At 39.2% G+C, this 18,721-nt stretch overlaps 1 protein-coding gene across 1 annotated transcript in view; it reads left to right on the forward strand.

Moving 5' to 3' along the window:
* Nucleotides 1–9,655, forward strand: part of PANK1 (pantothenate kinase 1) — a 34,466-nt gene extending 24,811 nt beyond the window's left edge. The window contains exons 4-7 of the mRNA XM_070945301.1: nucleotides 889–1,065; nucleotides 2,579–2,702; nucleotides 7,743–7,868; nucleotides 9,280–9,655. Of these exons, the coding sequence (XP_070801402.1) occupies nucleotides 889–1,065; nucleotides 2,579–2,702; nucleotides 7,743–7,868; nucleotides 9,280–9,339 (487 nt within the window). The 3' untranslated portion in view covers nucleotides 9,340–9,655. The remainder of the gene's footprint in view (nucleotides 1–888; nucleotides 1,066–2,578; nucleotides 2,703–7,742; nucleotides 7,869–9,279) is intronic.
* Nucleotides 9,656–18,721: the final 9,066 nt, after the last annotated feature.

Here is an 18,721-nt window from a genome sequence, read left to right on the forward strand (position 1 = left end):
CTCACATTTAGGACTTTCTCAGTTCTCTAATGTAAAGCAATAGCAATAGCATTTAGACTTATATACCGCTTTACAGTGCTTTACAGCCCTCTCTAAGCGGTTTACAGAGTCAGCATATTGCCCCCAACAATTTGGGTCCTCATCTTAGCCACCTCAGAGGGATGGAAGGCTGAGTCAACCCTGAGCCTGATGAGATTTGAACTGCCAAGTTGCAGGCAGCGGGCAGGCAGCAGAAATAGCCTGCAGTACTGCACTCTAACCACTGCGCCACTGTGGCGCATTAGAATTTTACTTCAGCTTTCAAAGGAAAGCTGAAGTAAAATTGTAATGTTCCATTTAGTGACCCAATTGTGATCACTAAATGAGTTCTATATATATGACCTCCAAGAAGAGATTGAAAAGTTCTACTATGAATTAGAAAGTGATTAGAACTTCTTGTGTGATCTGAACTTCAAACTGAGGCATGCAAGTAGAAAAATATAAAAACCAATTTTGATTAGTTTTCAAATAGGAAGTGGATGTATTCCACCTTTTAATGGTTCTGCAAAAGAAATGGTCAAGCTTGCTTTGGTTTTTCTCATCTAATGCTAATCTAGTCTGGAGTTTTTTAGATGTTCCAGATTACCCACAATCTTTTCCATAGGAAATACTGATCAAACTGACAGGAGTTTGGACTAGTTGGTCCAAACTAGAGATCAAATTTACTGCTCTGGGTTTAATTGTATGCCTAAAAAAGGCTGTTTTCACTTCTTTAGACTTAAGGAATAGTCCCTCCCAAAATATATAACATTCAGTTCTCTCTTTCCGCTTGAAGGATTGTTGGAATAATAGGAACAGAGAAACCCCAACTCTTGTCAAGCATATGAAATGATATTTTTTGCTTTCTAGTCTTGGTGGTGGTACATTCCTGGGTCTGTGTTGTTTGCTGACTGGCTGTGAAACCTTTGAGGAAGCTCTAGAAATGGCAGCTAAAGGAGACAGCACCAATGTTGATAAGCTGGTGAAGGATATTTATGGAGGAGATTATGAACGGTTTGGTCTTCAAGGATCTGCTGTTGCATCAAGGTACGCATGGACAAATCACAACACAAATTCTGTGACTTCTATTTATACGTGTATTGTTCAACAGTAGCATATTGCTTCATTCTACCCTAACTACCATCCCCATCCATTCCATGATTGTCAGGTTTGACAGTGAAGGTTGAGGTGAATAACAAGATGATGACAAAGTGGGCAAGGCCACATGAAGAGGAAAGATGGGATTTGTGGATTGGGGGATAATTTTTCAATGCTTCAATTGTGCATTCTAAACCTCCAGTAAAATGCTAGATTTTTCAGCATGCTCTAGAAGTTACAAGCAAGCATTTAGATCAGGGGTGTCAAACTGGACTGTGTCGCAGACCAGATCATGACGTATCGTGACTTTTTTGCCTTTGCGGAGCCGAGGTGCGCGTGGCCTCCATGGGCTGTATCCGGTCCGCGGGCTGCTAGTTTGACAAGCCTGCCCTAGATGGTCTACAGCTAATTAACTTCTGTCATCAGGATTGATAAATATAATGGATTTTCACATTGTAAAATGAAATTAGAAAATCAACCAGCATCTTGAAAATACCTAGTAAATTGTATTATGCACAATTCAATTTATCAATGCTATTGCTCAAATTAATTGCCAATCATGCAAGAATGAGTTACTGTAGGTCTGGTACACCCACTTTCCAGACTTATTTATTTATCACTCCCCCTACAGCTGAATCATGATTACTGTTATGTGATTTAGAAACCCAATCTGTGTACAGTAAACTCAACATATCTTAGCTTTATCTGAGAGGGCTGGAATAAACAGATTTCACCCACATTTGTTCATAAGAAATATACTGGATCAGAGCCAAGGCTCACCTAGTACAATGGCCCTGTTGGTTTTAAAAGAATAAAAGCAAGATAATTGTGACCAAGGGCTATATCCTACAAAAGTTAATCCAATTCCCTTTAGAAACCAGTCAGATTAGTGGCCATCATTGTATCTTGCAATAGTACATTTCAAAACTGGACAACGCACCGTGTAAAGTAATACTGTTAAAAAATCACAACCTAGATGGCCCCAAGTTCTCTATTCTGAGAATATTTCCCATGTTGCTTTCTTTCTGTCTTGGTCCTCTGTTGAATAACTTTTTTTCTTAAACTGAACCCCCCCCCCCCAATGTTGTAAGCATTCCTTATTTTATGCTTTTTAAATCCTAGATCCTTTTGACTTTTCTGTATTCTCGATTGTTTTACAATATCCTTTTTAAAAGTTCCTCTCTGAGAATGCTAGAAGGTTAGCGAGCCAGGATTCAGTTTTATAAAAGCAATGTTGATTCTTCTATGGTAACTTTTATATGCTTGATAAAGTTATATTTAATGGTAGGATTAGCTATAATTGGAATTGATCAGTTCTCTATATTTGTACGTGAGCGTGTGTTTTGCTTCCTGAATGAATGACTCTGTATATCCCAGACAAATTCTTTAAAACATATTTTTAGAAACCTTGGCCTTTCTGAAAAATATAAGAAAGATCACATCCTCTAGTATTATCACACAGTTTCGGCAACATGATGAGCAAAGAAAAGCGAGAGACAATCAGCAAAGAGGATCTGGCAAGAGCAACATTAGTCACCATCACCAATAACATTGGCTCCATTGCTCGGATGTGCGCCTTGAAGGAGGTGAGATCATTTTAATAGCAACCTGTTTTGAGGTTACTAAGAAGATTGGGGTTATTGGTTTATATACCTTCTCCTACCAATGAAAATATTGAACAGTCCTTTAAAGCAGGGGTATCACACCTTGGCAACTTTAAGACTTATGGACTTCAACTCCCAGAATTCTTCAGTCAGCATGTCTGACTGAGGAATACTTGAGAGTTGAAGTTCACAAACCTTAAAGTTGCCAAGGCTGGATACCCCTGTTTTAAAGTATATTATTCCATGATATGAACAGGCTCTACTGTTTTTCTTTTTTAAAAAGACTAAAATGATAATTTTTTATAGATAGTGTGTCTATCTATAAAAGCTATCTCTTCCTAAATTGTTAAGAACTTCACCTAAGTAGAAGGATCACTATTTCTGAGACTTCTTTGAGCCTGTAAGTGGGATTCTGGCTTTGCTCAAGATTTACTTTTCAGATGTGATGTTTAATTTGAAGCCTCCAATATTTATACTAAAAGCATATGGACCCTATTAATTTAATGGTAGTGTTGGGTCATTATTGAGGCAACATATTCAGTATGATTTGCATATGTTGTTTGGTCCAATGGTCTGAATTATTTCCAATCTACATTTTGGAAACTTTGTTTTAGTGGCATAACAACAATTAGCAAGAGCTATATATCTTTCAGTTTGTATTTTAGCCATAGCAAAGAAAAAGTACACAATCTTTTAAAGGTAAAGCTAGAAGAATACCTGTTTATGCGAGTGATATAATCTGATTTGATCATGACTATATCAGAGTACTTAAAAGGTTGGGAACCTTCATCATCTGAGGCTGCTTTCCATCCTTCCAAGTCCTCAGATCTTCTTCATTGAGGACTAGCTCAAAACAGGTTTTTCCCTGCTCCTGGTGCCTAGAGGGAGCTTGTCCCCAGGAGCCTGATGATATGTGCAGGAGAGAAGAAATTGGAGCCTGGTTTTCTCCTCAGAGATATCACTAGCATCTGTTATAAGTGGTATCGTTGCTAGAATGTTGAACTTGGATGTGGGGGGTTTCAGCTATAAAGACCAATAGTTCTTCAAGGAAATGGGCTTGGCATAACCTATCCCAGACAGTGACTGTTAAACCTAAAATAGATACTTTCTACAATTTCAACTTATCTTACCGCTCACTGGTAAAACCTGTCAGCATGCAGGTTCAATATATTGCCTCTCTATGCCATGTTTCAGGTCAAAGATAGTAAGAGAATATATGACAAGAAGAAGGAAAACAATGGCATATTGTCAAATAGTTCAATGTCTGAATAGGTTAGGTGAAATGCAAGTGTAAGATATTAGTATATCAAACCGAGGACCTGTTTCAGTTGCTTCTATGTATTGGTGACCATAATTTAATATTCCTGAATATTTTACATAGGAATATCAGTGGAAGCCTCTGCAATAATAAGTGGTCCTGAACTTCCTCTTTGCTTTCAGCTTCTTTACAGTGTTGCCTTGTGGCATGGAGTTCAAGCAGCATTGTACAGGGCTATCAAAGCATAGAGAGTTAACTGCAATAGCAACGCAGCTTTATAAATATAAAGAGACATAGGGAGAATTCTTTAGCTTTGAAAGTTGATTATTGTTAATGAAGGCTTACAAGAACATATGTGAATGGGATTCTTTATATTTCAAACAAATTATTTATTTCTGTTACTATCTAATTTCTTGTCCGACAGCAGAAATTGACTGCAATTTTTAGATATGCGTTCTGGTGATCTGTGAATCCCAGCAAATGTTTGCAAAAGTCTAGAATTCATGAGATTTTTTGCTCATTTAATACAATCTTTTGAATTTTGGCCTTTGAGTTCTGGTCTAACAATTTGCATCTGCTTGCATAATAATACATGAACAAGTTTAATATAATACTCAGGTTAGCAAATTGGGAGCCTTTTCAAAGAATAGTTTCTGGTTTTGTAGGACAGATGGAATTTTGCTGATTTTGCAGTTGTGGCAGACAGTAGCTTGTTCTTACAATGGTCTGTGATTGATTTGATTTGGTGGTTAAAGTGAGACTGTATAAAATAATGGAGGAGAGTGCAAATGAGCACGTGGCTTGAGCACTGATTTTCCAAAAATATTGGGAGAAATCTAAATTAAGCTTATGCCTTACAATACATAGTTGGAGTCCATAACTGTGAAAATTGTGAGAACCTAAATTGTGAGCATCTTAATTCTATAGTTACTTCAGTTCAAGAAACGTCAACTGTGGTCTGAAGTCAAAGGCACTGTCTTGCATGTTTTTCTAGTGCATCCAAATAATGAATCCACATAGAAATATCTCATTAGACTCATTAGACCAAAAATGGTGACTGATTTCTTAACATATGATATTAAAATGTTCAGAAATATTAGTAATAACATTCTTATTCTCATTGAGTGTGGGGCCAGCGGTCAGGAATGGTCTGATTGGGACCAGACACATTAATTTGAGCTGGCCAAATTTCAACCACTGTTCTCTATTCTTCAAACAACAAAAGGGAAAGAGAATTTCCATCTAGCTCCCACAATCTTGATAGAGCTCTCCAGCGTGAAGGATCTAGTGCCCGAGCCCGCTGAAGGCCGCTTGCGGCGACAGGGGGGCTGGGGGCTCCCAGCCTCTGGTTGAGCCTCCCCCCCTCGTGTTCAGTGTGAAGGGCTCACGCCCGAGACCACTGGGGATAGCCGGATGCCATTGGAAGCCTCCCATCGCTGGTTGCAGGCTTCTCTCGGCCTTCAGCGGGCTCGGGCACTAGACCCTTCACGCTGGAGAGCTCTACCAAGATTGTGGGAGCTAGATAGAAATTCTCTTTCCCTTTTGTTGTCTCAAGAATAGAGAACAGCGGTTGAAATTTGGGCAGCTCAAATTAATGTGTCTGGTCCCAATCAGACCATTCCTGACCGCTGGCCCCACCGCAATCAGAAGGGGCGTTCAGGTAAGACAACGCCCTTTTAAAGAAATCTAAAACAGTATTTTTTCTGTTTTTATAGTAATTAAAAATTTAAACCAGGGCTAAATTAAACTGGATCACAATGGCCCACTTGGTTGACAAGAAAGACAACCTTAAAATATGCATGATTAACACTAAGCTTTATCATGTTAGCACCTCCAACATTTCAGAGCAAAAATAACTTGCAGTAATTACTAAAAGAACTGATGCTTGTTTAGCTACGAGCTTGAGTGATAATTAATTTTTCCTTCTTTAAAGGTGAAACTGTATTATCAAAATAAGGATTTCACTGCAGTTGGTAGCTCTTTCAAATGTTGGTGAATTTCAGAATAGCTTATTATAGAAGCAGAAGCGAATAAATATATTTTTGATGAGTAAAATACACAAAAGTAAATAGTGATGATCCCAAAAGGTGCTTTTTCAAAAGGCAACTGGACTTTGTTTTTCCTTGAAGACATTTTGCTTCTTATCCAAGAAGCTTCTTCAGTTCTGACTAAATGGTGCAGGGTGGAAGGATTTATTTTCCTTACAATCATCCGGTCGTTAGTGCTCTTTCTGAGAGCCAGAATGTGGACTTGGCTGTCTTTTTTTCCCCTTTGCTTTATGGTGTACAAATTCATATCCTTGCCATGGGTAGCAATGGAACCAGTGGTGGGTTGCTACTGGTTCACCCCAGTTTGGGCGAACCAGTAGTGGCGGCAGTGGGAGGCTCCGCCCACCCGCCCGGACATCATCATCAAAAATGTTTTGCGCATGCGCAGAAGCGCCGCACACTCCCAATAGTGAACCGGTAGCGAAGAAAATTGAAACCCACTACTGGATGGAACTAATTTCTAGGCAGTCTACTCCAACCTGTGCCCCTTTCAGAATTCCTCAATTCTAATGGACAATTGCAGAGAATATGGATAATGGGGAGTCTTGAAATCTGGAAGACACATAGAGAGAGGAAGGCTATCATAAGTGTTATGTGTATTTGTGGTGGTGATAGTGGTAGTATATTGAAATTCTAGTAAATGCCTGGATGTTCCTTTCCTTCTTTACTGTCAGGCATTTTCTGGTCGTTTCAGCGATTAGCACCCCTGCCAGCAACAAAATTAACTTTAATGTTCCATGATGAGAACAAAATTATCTCTAGACAGTTTCAATGAATTGCACGAAGATTCTGTGGTTTGGTAAATTTAGACCTTTACACGATGTTTATAACATTTCTTTAATACTTGGGAAAATACATTACTTCAGTGCTTTAGCTGTCAGGTGCAAGAAATAGACACAGCAAACTGAGCAGAGAAGAGTATTTATTGCTACTTGCCTATTTAAAAGAGTCTCACTGGACTAAATGCACTCTGTTGAAAACAACCAGATAACGACCCAAGGGATTTGGGGGAGAAGGAGTCATGTCTCCTTTACTGACTCCCCCCTTCATGGAGACCGGACTACCCAGATTCTTAACTCCTTCTCCCATTTCAGCTACAGTACATCAGCACAGATATGACTAAAAAAATAGTTGTTTTATTTTTATTTGTTTGTTCTAGAGAAATAAACATTTCTCTAGAATGTGCTAAATTACATATTATTTACATGACCCACTATATTTAGGGATGAAAATTAAGTGCTTCCTGGATATACACGGCCAGAATCCTTTCCAGAGAACCTATAGCAGAACATTTATCAATGAAAAAATAATCACCCCATGTATGGTTCTTTAGAAAGAAATGCTGTTCATTGATATGCTAGAGATTATTTTCTCTGATATTTTTTTTTAAAAAAGAAGTATGTAACAAACAAACAAATGTATTTGCAACGTGTCAGTGAATAGAATGAGTCTTCAATAAATCTGAAAAAGAAAAATATTGTAACTGTATACATTTCTTTTTGTTGTTGCTTGGTTTGCAGAAAAATATTATTTAGGATCAATTGTGTTATATAACTAAGTTCATCCATTTTGGGTTGTCCGTCTGAGGTCTTACTGTCCAAAACACCAAAGGAATATTGCAACTTTAAGCACTGTTGAACATTTTCCAATGTATAAGGTTGAAAATAAGATACTTTTCATTGCACGTAATTCACTTAATTTACTTAAATTTTACAGAATATTGATCGAGTGGTGTTTGTAGGCAACTTCCTGAGAATCAACATGGTTGCCATGAAGGTACTAGCTTATGCCATGGACTATTGGTCAAAGGGACAACTCAAAGCTCTCTTTTTGGAACATGAGGTAAAAATCATTAAAAAAAGAAAGCATTATATTTGTTAATATAGTAATGAATTTATTTATTTATTTATGAAGTTTTTTTGCCTCCTATCTCACTGCAAGGCAACTCTGGGCTGCTTACAACATCAATGAATTCCTGTCATAACTATCATTATTGGTCATTTTCACTCTAAATCAGAGGTGGGGAACAATGGCCTCTTTATGATGTGGACTTCAACTCCCAGAATTCCTGATCCAGCCAGCCATGCTGGCTCAGGAATTCTGGGAATTGAAGTCCACAAGTCATAAAAGGGCCATCGTTCCCCAGCCCTGCTTTAAATCGTGAATGGAAAAACAAATCAATGTCTGTTGTATAAGGCAATATCTGAATAAGGCATCTGTTTTAGTAAAGTTGTGAGGGCATCTAGGAATATTAGACAAGAAAGAACATCAGGCTTCATCTCATTGGGTCCTTCTGCTGATGAAGGAGTATTTGACCCAGTAGAGACTATAGAAACAAACTCCTATCAGAAAGCAGTAAGGAGGCTGCAATTAATCTGTTTGTTTTAAAACAAGTCCCTTTTCATTCTGTGGGATTTCTGAGTGGATGGGTAGGATTGTATTGGTAATTTTCTGCCTTCCCCTTGTTTAAAATTGTAAGCTGCCCAGAGTTACATTGACATAAGATGGGTGGCCAACAAATTTCAGAAATAAATCAGTAACTGAATTCTATTAGAAGTCCTTACCAGACTAATTATTGATGTATCCTGTACCGCATAGATAGCAGCAGCTTGTTTGTACTAGAACTCTGCAGAATCATGCACAGATGACATTGTGTAGCCGTCTTGGCAGAAGTGTGTTTTGTGCAAGCTCAGTATGCAATAGCCTTGCTAAGCCCTTGAGGGGATGCACTGTTTTGATACTGAGCTCCTCAGCAGACCCACAGAATGACCTTCTGAATGATTTTGCACAGCCCTAGGGTATATGGGGAATTTTAGCTTTACCACACACACTTTTTTTTTCCTGCTTGAATTATTCTGGAGAAAATTATCATTTGCTACATTTTAAACTTGGAAACAAGGTTGTGTTGCTGTTTCGGGTTGAGTGTATAATGGTCACCGGCAGCAAATTTGCTAAAAAACATGAGTACTGAAATCTTTTAATGAATCAACTAAGATTTTGGTTAAAAATAAGAGGGGATTATTTTTTTTAAGAATAACCCCTTTGGGTTCTGTATACCTATTTGTCACATCTAATATTTACTAAACAGCTGGATGTATAGAAATTAGCTAATGCTAATACTTTTCTCTGTGATTTTCTGTATTTTGTTTTACAGCCTTAAAAAAAAATACTCCCAGTGTTAAATTTGTTAAATATTGCAATAATTTAGTTTGGATTTGTTTTTGCTAACTCCTCCTTTTCAATCATTTTGAAGGGTTATTTTGGTGCTGTGGGGGCTCTTCTAGAACTGCTCAAAATGACTGATGATAAATGAGGAAGCTTCTAGAAGCCGAGGGAACCGTCAAAGCTGCTTGAAGGATGACAGCTGCTAGGAAGATGGGAAAGAAGCCATGATGGCTGTCCTACCTGCTGGATTTGTAAATACTGTAATAATTTAAACTTATTTTAGCTGATCTTTTAAATTTAGGGATGGACGTTAACTTCAGACTTTGTACCAGGCATTTTTATGGGGATACAACATTTTTAAGATAAATGAAATGTGCGGTGTGGCCAATTTTTATGGATTGTGTCTAAAAAACAGGCACCGACTAGAAAAAGGACCTAAATTATAAGATACTGGTATTATTATTGTTGTTATTTTCTTCTGGGGTTTACTGATCTAGTGTGATAATGATTCGTTTAGTAATCGCTCTAGGAGATTTTTTTTAAATCTTTCATGACGTTTCATGATCGCTGTTGGTTTCAAATGAAACTGCAAAGCTGGCATTTAGTGTGAACACTAAAATAATGAATCTTGCTGCCTTCATTCTATTAAACTATGTTCATCTCCTTCATAAAGTAACTACTTTGTTTAGCTGTTCATGTCAGCAGTAGTAAATAGTACTTTTAGATGTGTCATCAAATCTACTGAAAAGAAAGAGAATACCTCAATTTTTCTTATATTTACATCTTGTGAAAATTCAGTACTTATTCACTGTAGTTTGAAAATCCTTATTTCTGGTTCCCTTAGCCGAACACATGTGATTATTGAATAAAAGAGGTCAGAGTTGTCTGGAAGGGCAGTAAATGACACGTGTGTGATGATATCACACAAATTATGCAACTTATGCAAATGCATCATGTCATTGCATAAGCTCTTCATTGGTACAGTGACTTCATGACCCATCTGTCTTCCTTTTGATGTCATTGCAACTTGTAATGGATGCTTCTGGATGAGGTATTTAAACATGTTGTGACATTGAATGATCTTTCTCCAGTGGACATAATACCCCTGGATTGCATATTCAAACTGCTGTCTCTGTAAAACTTTTTTATTGCAAAAGAAAAAAAAAGAAAAAAGTTACTATCATATACTGTAACAATCCAGAAATAGGCTTACTTCATCTTCATTTGCGAGAAATCAACTCTGAAGAACAGTAATTTTTATGGTAAATAAATACACACATTGGAAGTCTTGTTATGCTACACTTTTAATTTATTTAAAATGTCAGACATGTCATTTTTTTTGTCCACTGTTAAAAAGCCACATCGAAATTAGCCAATGATTGGTTGTATTAAAATTATAAACACAGTATTATTTACTGTATTAATCTCTATTTTTTGTTCTGCTATCACATTCTACAGGGGCCATTAAGGGAGAATATAGTTTTACTGAGTAAATATCCTCTAGTAAATTGGATTGTTTGGAATAGATATTTGATTTCTTTACCTTGAAACTTTCAATACATTAAAATACATTCGCTTATCTGTCTGGAATAAAAGTACATTATTACTGTGACGATTTGCATTGTATTTGTGGCCTTCAGTAGAAAGAGTAATTACACTTTTAAACATTGATGTTGGAGAAATTCCTAAGAATTCTAGTGATATAGACAAGAAAACAAACTAATCAAAGCAATACAGAGTTTTCACTCGAGGCACAAATAACCAGGCTTCAAATTAAGCAAAGTGCATAGACTATAGATAGTCCTCAACTTAACAACTATTCATTTAGTGACTATTACAATGGCACAGGGGTGAAATCTACTTACCCTCCTTACTGGTTTGGAAGTGCATGCGCCACGCGTCAACGTGTGCTCGCCGACCCTCTGCACATGCGCAAACCCTTCTGCGTATGTGCAGAGGGTAAAAACCAGGTTACTTACTGGTTTTAATGATGACTGGGCAGGTGGGCGGAGCTCAAGCTGCTATTACTACCGGTTCTCTGAACCACCAGCCGTCATTGCTACCGATCGGCCAAATCAGGAGCATTTCACCCCTGCAATGGCACTGAAAAAAGTGATTTATGATAATTTTTCACACTTAATAACCATTGCGATATCTCTGTGGTCATGTGATCAAAAATCAGACACTTGGTAACTGGCATGTATTTTTGATGGTTGCAGTGTCCTGGGGAGTCACATGATTACCTTTTGTGATTTGACAAGCAGAGTCAATGGGGAAACTAAATTCACTTAACAGTCATGTTACTAACTTAACAACTGCAGTGATTCACTTAACAATTATGGTAAGAATTTATGATTGTAAAATTGGGCAAAACTCATTCAACAACTGTCTGAGCCACCATACCTTTGGGCTCAATTGTGGTTGTAAGTCAAGGACTACCTGTATAGTGATAAGGGATAAACCTTTGGAAGACCTGAAGGGACAGTTTGGAGACAGATCATCCTGGAGAAGATCTATCTATGTAGCCACTAAGAGTTAACATTGCTTTTTGTATAATTTTATGAAGGATTATAAGGCAAAAACCTACTACAAAAATACATTTAAAAAATGAAATATTTAGAACGTGAAGAATCCCCTCCTTAACAAAAAAGGGGGAACAAAAAGAAAATATAGGAAACTTCTCCTTCACTCCTCAAAAGTATATTCAACATTAACAGCTTATTGCTGTCTCTTTACAAGGCAACCAAATACTTCCATTCCATACTTCACCCCATTTTCTATAAACTCATCTCTAAGTTTTCAGCTCTCTTTATTAATTGCCAAAGATCCAATAAAATTAAGAGTTAGCATTGCTTGATGGAAATTTATTGATTGGCCTCTAGTGGCTACAGATTTATCCCTTTATCCAGTGGTGGGATTCAGCCAGTTTGCACCACTTCGGGAGAACCGGTTGTTAACTTTCTGACCAGTTTGGCAAACTGGTTGTTGGAAGAAATCAGTAGGGCAGAGAACCGGTTGTTAAATTATTTGAAGCCCACCACTGCCTTTATCTCCAATAAAGTAATGACATCTGATGAACCTAGGAGGCATATCTTCTCTGTTGTGGCTCCTGCCCTTTGGATTTCTCCCAAGGTTCAGGCTGGCCTGATTCTGTAAGCCTTTAAATGATTTCTGAAAACATGGTTTTCTCCCCAAGCTCTGAGATAAATTTTGGTGTGTACATCGGTATGCAATATTTGTTCAGTTGGGCATGTTTGTTTCCTCCTGGGATTTATTGTGTTCATTTCTGTTAACCGTATTTAGGTATTGAAAATGTTTTTAATCTGCATGCTGCTCATGGTAAATTTTTCATTGGGAAGCCTTACAAATGCAGTTTGTTTTATTTTTGCTTCTTAATATCATTTTCTCCAGAGAATATAAACACACACACATTTTCCCAATCATTGTTAATCAGGGGCCATTTTGATCACACACTTCACTTCATGATTTACTAGTTCTTAGTTTTTGCTGTCAGAGCTTCAGAGAGAGGTAATCAGCTCGGCGTTTTCATAAAATATTACGAACACATCTGTCTCTCCTAGGAAATGACCATCAGGTTGCTACATGGTTGTCAATTTCCTCCTTTACAAAAACACCTTAAGGTAATTTTTATGACTTGAGCCAAAATATTATTTGGCAGAAGAAAATAGTTCCCAACAAGGATTAGGCCTACACCCCACCTCCAAATTGGGACAGTTTTGCAAGGTCTCAGACCAGAATCTCCTGGTAAGAAAGCTATGTATGTGTTTAATCAGTCAACTTATACAGTCATCCTCCTCAGCACAAAACTTGGGACAACATACATCGTCCATAATGGAAAAAATCAATACAAGCTACATAATAAAATATAAAAATTCAAACGGACGACAGAGAACTGAAAAAGCTTTTTGGATGAGAAGCAAAAGATCTTCAAGGAAAAATAAAGTCCAGTTACCTTTTGAAAAAGCACCTTTGGGACAACCATGACCTGGATGATTGAGGATTTCCATACAATAAGATCCGATTCTTGGGGGGAAAACTTGGTCTCTAAAGCTTTTTGAGAGGCAGGCATGCTAGTTTAATGGGATTGTGGAGGTGTAGGGAATGATATTCTACAGGGTAAAAGCAGCAAGAGAGACAGCAGAGAAGGTACACTCTGTTGTGAAGGGCCTTCTACAGCAGGAAGAGACATCCAGCTTATCCAGGCACTGGTGGGGAAAAAGGCAGGTTTCTCAGGAAGCCCATTTATATTCCAACCAGGTATCTTGTATTCTTGCCTTCTAGAACTTTAATTTCCATGAGCTCTCCTTGTACTTCGACTTTTTGAAATGGGAAGAAATCCCATCTCCCCCCACAGAAGTCAACATCAGAAGACTTTCTAGCTCTCCCTCCAGAATTAGTGGGAGAGGTCCTCACTATGCTATAGAAAAAAAGATCTTCCATATAACTCCAGGATCCTGCTCTGCTAATAGCTCATGGAATAATAACTCATGCAATATTACCCTCAAAAGATTTAAGAGCATTAATTAGCACATTCAATCTAATATGTTCAGTAAATTAATTGAAATAGTAAAACCCTCCCCAAGTCATGTTTTTTTTTTCAGATTAATTGGATAATTAGAAAACAATGAAGCTCATTTATAAAAGTCCATTTCATGAATTGTTTTGTACGTTTAGATTTTTGTTACTTTCCATGCTCACTTGCTTACTAATCTTAGTAACTGCATTCGCTACCGTTATTTATTTCCAACTGCCAATTTTGCTGCTTTTGCTGAGTTAGCTGTGGGTGAACTTTCGATATTTGGTAGCAAAATGTTCTGCCAACCTTGTTTTGAATTTTTGAATCAGTCTTTGAATGAAGTTTACTTCTGAGCAGAGGCCCAATTTCCAACTCTGCTTCGATGATTACTACTGATACTGTTACTCTAAATCAGGAATGTCAAACTGGATTTCTTCGAGGGCCGGATCAGCATTGTAGTTGTCCTCTGCGGGCTGGCGGGGGATGGGACGAACGCCTCCTGCAGCACCTTGCCAGCCAAAATAGGGTGTGGGGGCCATGCACACCCCCATGCCCCGTTTTGGCTGGTAGGATGTTGGAGGCCGTCCAGGCTGAAAACAGCGGGGATGGGGAGCTGTGCATGGCCCCCTGCGCCGTTTTCATTAGAAACACCATGGGCCGGTCCTTTTGCTATTTCCAAGCCGGCCCCGTGGGTCAGATCTAAGCACCCCGCAGGCTAGATCTGGCCTGTAGGCCTTGAGTTTGACATCCCTGCTCTATATGTTCTGCAATATGGTTAATAGCAAATGCTAAAGTGGATCATGGGTTGCGTTGGATGAGAAGGCTCTGGAAAGCACAGTGCAGGTCCAGGTCCACCTTACCTGAGCCTCCCAAGGCCTCCTCCACTCCTCGAGGCACCGTGTGCCCCTCAGAGTCCCCACCCCAATGGCTTGCTTCCCACCTCAATGCGTCCCACACCTTCTTCCCTACCCTGTCATCCATCAATCACTTAACTTTTATGGTGGATCTTCTAGAAGCAGCCACTGCACTGCACTGCCTTCCTACACAGCAAAGGCTGCTTGGCTGTGCCCCAGAAGTGGTTGCCAAATTAGGAGAGAATGAATTGTGGCCACTTGGAAATGGTGCTCATTTCCAAGACAAGAGATACTTGGCCTTTTTGAGGTTCTACTGTAACCTCAAACGGTTGCTTAGCAAACAGTCGTAAGTCAACTACTTGTATTATTTTTTTATAAATAACTCAAGATGCTGAACATATACAGTATAATACTTCAAGATCTAATTTGGGACAGTCACCAGGACCAGAGGTTTAGTCTTCTGAGCATTTGGACTCATGCTTGAGCCCATCCTCAGGGAAATTCTCTCTACCAGAGTGTGTGCTTTGGGCTATTCTATGCACCATATTTATGTGATGCCTTCCTATTGATTGATGGTGTATTTGATGGCTGGCAATTGGCTGTTGTTTCCTTGTGCTGCCAAGTCCTCGGCTCTTAAGTACCTGATAAGCTGAAGATAAATCAACACTCCTGTTGACTGACAAGGGGCTCTTTCCCAGGCTTCAGTCATTTCCCTGGCTATCTTTGTGCTTGCACGACCAACAATCTTTGTAGCTGCAAAACTGAATGTGCATAATACTCCTTCTTCCTCTTACTTTCCCAATAACAACGACCCTGTGAGGTGAGTTGGGTTGAGAGAGACTGACTGGCCCAAAGTCACCATCAGGCTTTCATGTAGGACTAAAATTCTTGGTTTCTAGCTTGGTGCTTTAACCACTATACCAAATCAGCTCTCTAATAAAGCTATGCATAAAAGGGGTGTTTGGTTTTGTTGAAATTCTGAGCAAAAACTTCCCTTCAAGTTGCTTCTTTTGCTTCTTCCATTGAGAAACAGTGGTTCTTGTGTATTGTGATATACTGTACATCTCATGATTGTCCTGTCATTGATTAATTAGCTTATTTTTTGTCATTACATATTCATTTGTTTGATAAAATGTTCTAGAATGATTAAGAAGGCTTTCCACATTATACTTTTCATTACGGTATCTCTACTACAAATATACTCAGTTTGATTACTGTAAATTGACCAGCTAAATCAGAAGCAGGTAAATTTTATGTTCCACATTTAAAAGTGATTATATACACACAAATATTTGGATTACTACAATACACACTACATGGGGCTTCCCTTGAAGACCAGCCAGAAGCAGCAACTACCATGTTTCCCCAAAAATAAGTCCGGATCTTATATTAATTTTTGCTACAAAAAACACATTAGGTCTTATTTTCTGGTTAGGTCTTATTTTCGGGGAAATATGGCAGTAAATGCATCCATCTGGCTAACGATCGTAAAGGGTTTATTTTTGGGGTAGGGCTTATATTACAAGCATCCTGAAAAATCATGCTAGAGCTTATTTTCTGGCTGGGTCTTATTTTTGGGTAGTCAGAATGTAGCAGCATGAACAGGATTCACCCAAGTAACTACACTGTTGCATGAGCTACATTTGCTTCTAGCTACTTTCTAATGGCAGTTCAAGGTGCCTGGTTATCATCTTTAAAAGTCTTACATGGCATAGGGCCAGGTTACTTGCAAGACTGCCTGTCTAACGTGTTACCCCGGAAATAAGACAGGGTCTTATTTTCTTTTGAAACCCGAAATAAAAGCTTGGCCTTATTATTGGGGGGGGTCTTATTTTGGGGGTGGAGGAGGCGGCGAATGTGGGACTGGATGTTCCGTCATCGCTGCCACCTCCCCTCCCTGTTCTTCACACCGGCCGAGCAGCTGGCCGCTGCTGCCCTGACGTGTCCCGCCACCGGCACTGCCTCATGGAGCAGGACTCTGCAAGGCTTATTGTGCCATTGTACGCATGAACAGCAACACTGCCGCAAGCTTTATCATACTGGCACAGCTGGCATCCTGCCACTCACGGCTGCACCAGTATGTCAAACCTCGCGGCAGTGCTGCTGTTTGTGAGTGCAAGGGCAATCGAACTTGTGAGAAGTTTTCTTTTACAACGTGTTTCCCTGGACACAACAGCAAGGAATACCATGGAGCTTGAAAGGTAAGACGTGGATCCCGCTTCTTGCCTGCCCCACTTGCCACCCCCAAATTGCATCCCTAAAGGAGGCGGGTGGCTAAGCAAGGGGCAAGAGCCCTGCCATGCCCGGTGAGTGGGAAGTGAGAAGAGATGGCAAGGAGAGCCATGTCTCTCTCCACGCATCTCGCTTCTCCCTCGCCCCACCTGTCAGAAATGAGTCTTTGTGAGACTCATCGCGCTGCCGCCTCGTGGAGCAGGACTCTGCAAGGCTTGTGCCCTTGCATGCACGAACGGCAGCACTGCTGCAAGGTTTGACATACTGGCGCAGCCATGAGCGGCAGGATGCCAGCTGTGCCGGTATGATGAAGCTTGCGGTGGTGCTACTGTTTGTGCGTGCAACGGCACAACCATCCTTGCAGAGTCCTGCTCTACGGGGCAGTGGCGGCCAGATGTTCGGCCGGAGTGAAGAATAGGGAAGGGAGTGTTTTCCCCCTTCCCCCCCCCCTCTGGCTTCGAATCAACTTGTTTTGGTTGCACGGCAAGCAACCAGAGGAAATGGCGGGACCGGCTGTGCATGCGTGTAAGTAGTTGGTGGAGGGCTTATTTTAACGCATGTGCTGAAAAGCCTGATTGGGCTAATTATCTGGAGAGGTCTTAGTTTTGGGGAAACATGGTATCTGTCCTACTTTATTATGTAGGGTGGGCATGTTTTATGTCCCCTTCCTTAAATGTTGCCACCTGACGGGACCTTGGACACCAGCCTTCTCAGTGGTCAACTCAGTAGTCCACCCTTTCAACCTTCCAGAGGGCTGTGAATACTTGGCTCTTCCCCCAAGCATGGGGCTAGGTTGGGGGTTGAGTTGTGAGACTGTTCGGTCTGGCACCTGGGGGAAGGCTACCTTTGTTTTTAATTATGTTTTATGGATTGTTCTGAGCTGTCCAGAATCATTGTATGAGATAAAGAGCCATGTAATTCTTGTAAATAATTAAATAAATTTGATGAAATAAAAATCTTTTTCTGCTTTATGAATTAAAATTATTTTTGCTTCATGCTGTGTATTTAGTTTTGATATGGATTGTCACATTAATAAAGAACTGTGCATACTTTTAGAGAATTTCACTGGGAAACATCATTGTTCAAACTTTGTTATATCTCCTCTTAAAATGGGCGCACTTAAAACTTTGCATACACTCTTTAAAACTTAGAATTTAAAGAGATTCATAATATCTTAAGGGATATTTGCTTTGCACAAGCTGCAGAGACTCTTTTGAGATATGAGAAAATATCCTAACAGCTTAGTTATTTCTTTGCAAAATAAAACTTACTTAGAAAATTATATAACATCATTATTTCACCTTTAAGTTTTGTTAGAGTGTTTTGGAGAAGGGAAGAAACTAAACACAATTTTTAAGTATTTATGCCGGGAGGAAAATGTCATTATCTATTTTACAGAATGCTCAAATCTCTTACTAACATTCCTTAATTTCCCCAGTAGATGGCAGTGTTAAAATGGAGTTAAAGGTTCCGCAGCCAATAGTTTACAAAAGCTATCAAAATATTTTCAAATAATAATAAACATCTGGAGCATTCCTTGAACATCACCAAACAACAAAATCTATCTATTCCAGGTTTTTGGGAAACTCTCAATAAGTGGATAAAGCTGCCAAATCCAGTCTATACATGTGGATGACTGTGCGACCAACCATAATAATGTCACACTTGCTCTTTTCTAAAACACACATATTTTTTAAAAATTCAGAAAATGTATCCAAAACAGAGAAAAAATATATTTCTTCCTTCTTATGAAATAAAACCAAGTGGAAGAAAGACAATTCATTGTAAAATCTGCACCCAGCACTAGCTGAAGCCTAAAAATCAGATTAGAAATATACCATTAGATCAGGGGTGTCAAACTCGATTTCATTGAGGGCTGCATCAGGGTTGTTTGATCTTGGGGGGCT

Source organism: Pituophis catenifer, unplaced genomic scaffold (assembly GCF_029215685.1).
Source record: "Pituophis catenifer annectens isolate HBS135680 unplaced genomic scaffold, rPitCat1.0.hap2 SCAF_6, whole genome shotgun sequence".
NCBI classification, from domain to species: Eukaryota; Metazoa; Chordata; class Lepidosauria; order Squamata; family Colubridae; genus Pituophis; species Pituophis catenifer.